Source organism: Xyrauchen texanus, chromosome 46 (assembly GCF_025860055.1).
Source record: "Xyrauchen texanus isolate HMW12.3.18 chromosome 46, RBS_HiC_50CHRs, whole genome shotgun sequence".
Lineage (NCBI taxonomy): Eukaryota > Metazoa > Chordata > Actinopteri > Cypriniformes > Catostomidae > Xyrauchen > Xyrauchen texanus.
Genome location: NC_068321.1, coordinates 23,131,478 through 23,140,343, shown reverse-complemented (window position 1 = coordinate 23,140,343; position 8,866 = coordinate 23,131,478). Strand labels below are relative to the sequence as shown.

The 8,866-nt window shown below is 38.0% G+C and overlaps 1 protein-coding gene across 1 annotated transcript in view; it reads right to left on the bottom strand.

The window, feature by feature from the left end:
- Positions 1 to 3,948: 3,948 nt before the first annotated feature.
- LOC127638459 (chondroitin sulfate proteoglycan 4-like) overlaps positions 3,949 to 8,866 on the bottom strand; it is a 67,073-nt gene continuing 62,155 nt past the window's right edge. Inside the window, exon 10 of the mRNA XM_052119997.1 lies at positions 3,949 to 8,467. Coding sequence (XP_051975957.1) covers positions 6,678 to 8,467 — 1,790 coding nt within the window. The 3' untranslated portion in view covers positions 3,949 to 6,677. The remainder of the gene's footprint in view (positions 8,468 to 8,866) is intronic.

The window sequence follows — 8,866 nt, the reverse complement described above, 5'->3', positions numbered from 1 at the left end:
TATAATTGTCTATGCATAATAATCTGGATAGGAGAAAGTATTGAAACATAATTAAAAATCTACTCACTTCAGCTTTGATTACTCAATTCATTCATTTAAACCAATTTTATGTATCAGACTATTGTAAAAAAAAAAAGATATAGTGTTTAAACAAATAAAAAGAGGAATTGTGGGATGATTTCACGGATGACCTCAGATGGAAACAAGGGTGTTGTAATAGTCGAATGGAAGCAGGAAAGTCTAATTTAGGGTTTGGAAATGTTAACACAGACACAGGATGTAAAAAACAGAACTGCGATTTCACCCAGGCGGTATAAAGGGGGGTGCTTTTGAATAATCCACATGTGCTTTAAGTTAAGGAGCTACATAAACATCAAGTTTCTATAGTTCTAATTAGTGGTTCTTGATAAGGCAAGTATCACAATTACTATTGCTCATAATTTGTTTGAGACCTGAGCTATTGGTACTGTACCAGAATATCATAGAGACTTGGGGGTCTGATGTTTTGACTTGGGGTCAGTTAGCAACCACATAGCAACCACCCACAACAAACTAACAACTATAATAGCAACCACCAAGAGGGCCAGAAAACCATAGATTGAGATTTCATGGAAAATATCAGCAAATTCGCCACTGATCGTTTTCACATGCAAATGAGCTTTGCGGGAAACATTGATGGCAAATCACAACCTGCATGTGAAAATAATGAGTAACAAATCTGTGGCTAGGTTCCCAAAACACAAAATCTTTGTAAGAGAATCCACTCAGTATCTCTTAGGAATCACCTAGCAATGCACTATAACCACTTAAAATGCCTTAGCAACAGCCAATAAATGCATTAAATTCCCTCAGAATACCTTAGCAACCACCTAGCAATGCTCAAAATCCACTCAGAACACCTTCACAACCCCCTAGCAATGCATTAAATCCACTTAGAACACCTAGCAGCAACCTAGCATTGAGCTAAATCCACTGAGAACACCCTAGCAACTGCAATGCGCTATAATGAACTGCCTAAAAGCCCGATCTACTTCCGGAGGAGTTCTTCTTCATTCCTCGTTCAGAGGTAAAAAGAAGTTCTAAACAACTGAGCAACGGTATACTGTTTGCGAACATTCAGACACCGGTTACACTGCTATGGGAGGCGATTAGAGGAGCATTTAAATAAGGATGCTCAGTAAAACCTTAACTAATGTGACATTAAAATGTGTTCTCAATGAGTACATGCCTCATTCTATGAGTAGAATTCATAGAATTCAGTAAAAGTAGGTCAGTAAGAGAAGCTGTTTTAACCACTCGAAGATGATTTAAAGTAATATATACAGTAGAACATTTTTAATCTGTCTAGTTTACATTCTGAATTTATGACGCTAACGTGTATAGCGTATATGTATAGCGTACGTATACATGGCCATAATATGCGATGATTACACACTATTATTATAATTTATGATGATACTGATACTACTTCAACGATGGGCGTATAAAAGTGTTAAGTGGCTTTCGCTGTAGATGGCACATGAGTGAATGGCCACTTGAAAGTATTTGAATAAATTTGATTCCTTTTGTAGACGAATTATACGAAACATAAAATCGCATGATATGGTTTTGCTAGCCGGTGTGTTCATGTTGAATACTGACTGAAAAACGTAAACAAAGTAACAGGTGGAGCTTCATGCCACACCTACCGAAGACATGGACCAATGGCAGTAAGAAGGTGTTTAGCAGCTGGTTAGAATAAAAAAAGAAAAAGATTGACCAGTTGAGCTGTTACGAACCACCAAAACGAAAACACCTTTTTGGACAGATTTAGCTCTAAATTACATCATACCCGTTCGTTCTTTGATTTCATATGAAGTATATCTGGTCCTGCATGTGTTAAATCTCTCAGAATACCTTAGCAACCACTCAGCAATGCGCTAAAACCACTCTGAACATCTTAGCAACTCCATACCAATGCTTTAAATCCACTCAGAACACCTTAACAACCACGTAGCGATGCATTAAATCCACTCAGAACACCATAGAAACTACCTAGCAATGTGCTAAATCCACTCAGAACACCTTAGCAACCCCATAGCAATGTGCTATATCCACTGAGAACCCTCGCAACTGCAATTCGCTAAAACGACTCAGAACACCTTAGCAACTGCAATGCGCTTAAACACTTAAAACACCTTAGCAACAGACTAACAATGCCATGCAACCACTTAGAACGCCCAAGCTTTGTGGTGGCAAGTAGGGTATATCAGGTAACTTTCATTATAGTATATAATTGACTGAATAATCTGTCTATTTGTAAAGGACATTTTAAAGTATAGTGCAATTTTAAAATGTGCAAAATTACATTTATCTGCAAACACACACATGCTGGTGATCCTGCTTTTCTTCTCTTAACCCTAACATCTCTCTTTTTTATCCTCCACTGAAAGCAAACAAAGAACCCCTTCTGCATTTCTATGCAAATGTTTACAAGTTCTGCATTTGAATTCTAGATCTTTGGACATGTGCAAACCAGCCGACATCAACACCTGCATCAGTACCGACAGTTTTTACAAGAATGCATTTAATATGATTTTTATTCATTATGATCACAAGAACCTTTACATTTCATTAACAGTCCAGCTATTAACATATGCTCAATAATATATGCTCCTAATAAACTAGCTTATTTAAAGTTACACTGACTAAGTTTTCTTCATTAAAAAAGTACAAATCCTAAAGACATGAATTGTAATTTTCCAATATATGTAGGAAATCATGACCACTCTTATATCAGTACCCTTATAAAAGCTGTTTTAATCTACATGGAGAGGGTCCGCACATGGGGGCGGCCATGTTAGAATCACATGACCAGCCACTTAATACTACTTGTTTAATCTCAGTAACCGTCCTGTTAATTTACACTTTCACACATCGATTAAAGTAATCATGACTGACTGTGAATACTAAAATTCTACCATGGCACCTGAAACGGAAAACTATTGATTTTAAATGATGCTTCATTCAAGCCGCTAGGTGTCAGTGCAAATCCAAGATGGCACAAAAACAAAAGTTAATGAGGGCACCTTTAAATTAGCCTGATTATAACTAAAACCACCAGAGTAGAGAAACACTGTTATGGAATAATACCACTGATCTGTGAAAAATACTAAAATATCAGAAAGCAAATCCATTCAGAATTTAAGCAAACCTGCATCCCCATTCTGTACAACACATCTCTCGCCACTGTTGTTATAGTGACCTCATAATTCCACGCTCTCTTCCTGCTTCTATGCCACATTTTTCAATGAAGGCGTGGCGTCTGTATGCAGAACACGATCTGATTGGCTGATCTCTGCACGATATGCGGAGTGACACTTCGAATTAAAATAAGTAAAATAAATGTGACCTTTTAAACACAATAAAAAGTTCTGTGGCAGATAAGCAAGAACATGTGTTCAACCTTCCGAAGAACGCGCCAAGAAATTCTGAAGAGAGTGAAAAGGCCGCTAGTAGGAAAGAATGAGCGCAGATCAGAGCTCATTAAATACTGAAGGACACCCGTGCGCCCTCCGCTGGTCACAACCAGCCATAGCAATCTGCCACAGTCAGACTACCACGAGTGAACTTTCCTGTTTATTAGGATGTTTCATGATTGTGAAATTAGGGTTTTGATATTGAAATGTGCTGAATGTTATTTTTGATAATTTATTTGTATAACTTAAACATTTTAAAGGAATAACAATGATATAAAATATGAAAAAATATTACATGTTTTTATATATATATATATATATATATATATATATATATATATATATATATATATATATATATATATATATATATATATATATATATATACATACATTTGTAATATTTTTAATTTTTTCTTATTTTATATATATATAACTTTAACACATTTAAAACACATAAACATTTAACACAGTTGATGCAGAAAAACACACTTTATTTTAATTTAATTTATTTTATTAATTTTGTTGTTGGGACCTCATGACATTTTTATCCTTCAGGAACAGAAACTTTATGAAGCACAAAACTAAAGTGAATTTAGCTGTAAAAAAATATAAATTATAACATTGGAAATGTTTCACCCAAAAAAATGAAATCTTTGAAGAGCTGGAGAAAAGTGCATTTTGAATCATCTGTCAGGTTATGTGATTTGAAATCATATTTACAAGCAAGCAGAATCCAATATTAAAAAAAAAGGAGTTGTGTGATGATTTAGGGTTTAAAGGGATAACTCACCCCAAAATGAAAATTCTGTCATCCTATTCTCACCCTCATATTGTTTGTATGACTATCTTTGTTCAGTGGAACACAAAAGGCGACATTAGGCCAAAGTTTGTTACTGACAGCCTCAGTCACTATCCAATTTCATTGCATATATGTTTGAATGAAAATGATGACTGAATTTGTATTTTTGTGTGAACTATCCCTTTAAGTTGACATATTCCCATAAATACCCAGAGAGCAAAAAACATTGATGTCCTGAGTTGTAATGTGATTTCATTCTGCTCTGCAGAATCACAGATAAAAAATGTCCTGAGAGGTCTCAGATGGGCTATTGTAAACCCAGGATATGCAATTAACACTAGCTTACTAAAGAATAGGGAAAAATACAAGATGTATTTTGAACAGTGAACAGTGATATTGATTCCATATGCAGTACATTGGGAACAGACCGTGTCTCTCTGTCATTAAAACTCTGGAATGCTTCTAAAGAATTGGTATATGATAATCAGGGACTTTACTACAGCCAAACAACCTTTTAAACAACTAATGATATGAGTCAGTCATTGAAATTATGATATTTTCTATCAGGATAGGCAGATATTTCTGTAAACTCTCGACTTGATTTTGTAAAACGTCTGCTCAAACATACTTGCACCCTCTGCAACTAAAGAAAGCTCAGCCACGCAAACAACTGACTGACGTTCTGTAATTAAATCTAAAACAAAAGTTGCCGGATTGTAAAACGAGCTCAAAGCAGACCGAATAACAGCTCTGGAAAATAGATGCCACAGCCTGAGGAAAAAATTATGACCTCATATCTTTCCTGCAGCCAATCACGACACAGGGTGTACACAGCGACTGCAGAGTCACTTCCTGTGTGTGGCTTCAGTTCTGCAGGATAATATTTGACAGTTTTCAGTGCCTGTAATCAGTGCATTGGATTAAAGCATTAACAAACAAAACAAATACAACAAACAGAGCGGAAAAAGATACAGTTATTGTTTTTCTTTCAAACAAAATACTGATATGATAATTAAAAAATATGAATCCTCATTTACACTCTTAAACTCTTAAAACATTGCAGTTTATGTGTTGAAAATATGTATGATACAAGAAATAACTCTTCTTGAACAGGCACAATATGAACAATATTTTATATATATAAAAAAATAATTGGACAAAACGAAGACTTTTAAAGTAATGTTACAGGTTCAATATGACATAAGCTCTATTGACAGCATCTGTGCAATGCAGTTGATTACACAGAATATAATTTCGATTTATTCCTCTGTTTGAAACAGCCCCCAATAATCAAAACAAGCCCCCCATTACTTATACCATGATCAGTGGAAACATGGTTTAATGCTTCACGATTCAGTCCCCCCAATGTTCAAGCCAAATCTACACCCTTGGTTTCAAATAAAAAAGAAAAAATGTGTTTACACTAATGCACTTACAATGGAAGTCTATGAGGAAAGCCATTCAGAAGAGGTTAAAGCCTCTTCTGTGTATCAGTACTGAAATGAATTTTTCGGAGCAAAAATGTGTGTTCTTTGAGTGGTAAAGCTGTCTAAATAGTCTTTGTTGCAGTGAGACTACTTTTCTAAGCGGATTAATTTGATATTGCGCCTATCGTGATAAAGTGCATGCGCTTTCTGGCTTTACACGGTCATGACGAGTTAAATGATTTAATATAACTTTGCACAAACAAGGTTGGAAAGCCAGTCTATCACATTAGTCTCAAGTTGACATTGTTCAATCCTTGTCACTATACTTCAAAACTGTATGTTTTAATGTTTATTCTGTTACAATGCCTTGCCCCATTGACTTGCATTGTAAGTGCATTTCTGTACTGAAAGACGACACAAAATTGGTAGTAATCAACAGCTTGTCGAGAGAGTTTAATTTGTATTGAACTCTAAACATTCCTTTAAAAATTAAAAAGTGAACACAGAGGTGCAAAATAGTCAAATCAATTAATCACACAATGTGTCACATAGAAAACAGACTGTTGAGAAAAAGGCACATCAATTTGGATCTGTGTTTAAAAGCCACACAAACATAAAACATGAAAGTAAATAACACTGAAAATGAGATCTTAAATCAATTACTGACAAAACATACATACAAAGGATTGTTCAAACATATTATATTATGTTTTTGTCCAAAAAGTACCATAAAAGTTGGTTAATTCCACCTCAGTTGACTTCTTTGTAGAAAAATTACCATGTGACATTTAGCAAATCAGCACAGACTTCTAGTTGTAACAACTAAAAACACTTAGAATCAGATATGTGCAAAACTTTAATTTATAAGCTTCAATATGACAAGAAAACTGGATAACACTGACTGGAATGATTCAAGGAAGTTATGAAATGACTATTCAAGACCCAGAAAATGCACTTAACCAAATTATAAACTGTGGTTGCCTCTACATCTCAAACCCAGTACTGGTTCTTTTTCAGTGCCGGGTTTGTTGTCCGACAGTGCTGTATTAACTCAGGATCAGCCCCTTTGGAGTCCATGTTAGACATGGGGATGTTGTTTGCAGGATCGGTTTTCCTGAACATCTCCTGACTTACTTCTCCATTCTTCGGCTTTGCTGCCACAGTCTGTACGTTGTGTTTCCCGGTTTTGTTGCGACGGACCAGGTAGTAGGCGAGCAGTGCAGCGACGAGCAAGAGGAGGAGGATTACAAGGATTGGAATAAGGATTGCCCACAGCGTATTCCGTCTAGACACCACAGGGGTTGCTGCTGTGCCACTAAAAGTGGGTTCAGGTTGACCTCCATGACTCTTATCGGAACTTGACACTTTTGGCGGAACTTCGAGCAAAGTCGCGCCATAAACTCCCAAAGGATCGTAAGGAGCCGTCTTAAACGCCAAGACACACTCGGCAGGAGGCACGCCGTGATCCTTTAAGAGGAAGCGGACTTCATCTTGAGCCTGATCTCCAATGTTTTGTCCCCCAGTTGTGTTTAAGATCTCCAGAGCGACTCGTCCTTCATCCAAGTCTAGTTGGGTAAAGGAGCTCATGGGTTGGCCCTCTTCAGGCCCACCCCTCTTGACAAACCGAGCTCCTTGCGGCTGCTGGATCATGCTGAAGGTTGGAGAACTTCTGGTCTTGTTGGCTAGAGCGGTAGCATCCAGCAACATCTTGTCCACCAGTATGGTAGCCCCTCTTGGGAACAGGGGATTCTGGGCCACCTTAGCCAGAGGTTTTACGGTAATGTTGAGGACAGAGGAAACATTTGCTGCTCGACTTTGGGCTACAAATGCCACGCTATCCCTTGGCGAGGTGGACTTTACGAAACGGACACTAACTCTTCCTTGTTTAATCTGTTTCTGCGTGAAAGCCGAGGTGGGCTGTCGGTCCACCATTATTGCGGCATACTTCGGAACATTGGTAATCTTATAGAGTACCTCTTCCTCGACAGGCCCTCCAGTTGAAGTGCTAAGCATGTCCTCGGTGATCAGCGTCTCATCGTCTCCTTGTTTAACGTGAATCTCCGGAGCTTTTTTGAGTACTAAAGACCTGGCCAGGATTCTGATATGCAACGTGTATGGATCCGTTTGGTGTTTCCCATCAGAAACTGTAAATTCCATGAACCCGTCGGACAGACTTCCATCACTGACGAACGCGATTCGCCCTATATTTACGTCTTCTTGACTAAACTGCCTGATCTTGTCTCCGGTGTCTGTGTAGATGAGATATCCATTAGCGGGGCTTTTAGTGATGGTGAATCGGACCTCGTCATGTGTGCTGTCCTGGTCGATTGTGTTGAGGAAATATTTGGAGATGATTGTCGTGGAACCCTGCAGTGCCTCTAGGAGCATGTTCAGGTTTAATAGTTTTGGTGGGTTCGAGTCTCTCCGTCTGATGGAGATTAAAAAGATTTCCTCCAGTACCAAGGCACTGGGCTGGGCCAGTGTGATGCGGCCACTGGGGCTCAAACGGACACTGAAAGAGAAGCTATCCGAAGATGCACCTGAGTCATCGTGGCTGTACTCCAGATTTCCCCGTGTAATGTCGTTTTGCAGGAAATAGGGAGTGTCACGGGGCAGGTCAGACCCTCCGAGCATAAGTCCACCATGAATGGGGAACTGTCGCACCTCGTACACAATATCCTGACCTGCCTGGTCCTGCTCAGGTAGACTGGCCAACAGGTTGGAGGCATCCAGAACAGAGCTGTCAATCACTTTAGACTGACCCTGTACCACTGATGCACCTGTAATACATTAACAAAACACCATGGGAAATTATTAATATTTTCTCATATTCGGAAAAGTGAAGGTTTAACATAATCTCATGAAAATAAGGGTGGCTCTACAGCGGCTTCCACATAACTCAACTCTGCAGAATATATTAAATTCTATGGAGTGAAGTGTCTGCATTTCAATGCATCAGCCATTGATTACCGTTTTTTTCCAACTACAGGTCCAACTTTACAGCAAAGTGATTTTCACACACAGTACAAAGTAACAAGAAATATTTATAAACAGTCAAACTTTATAAAAAGACAATACATTTCATATTCATAAATATTTACCTCTTCTAAGTGCAAATAAATGTTTTCAATAGCCGCGTTTTCACAATGGGGCTAAATGAGGGCATGCTAGTGCGTGCC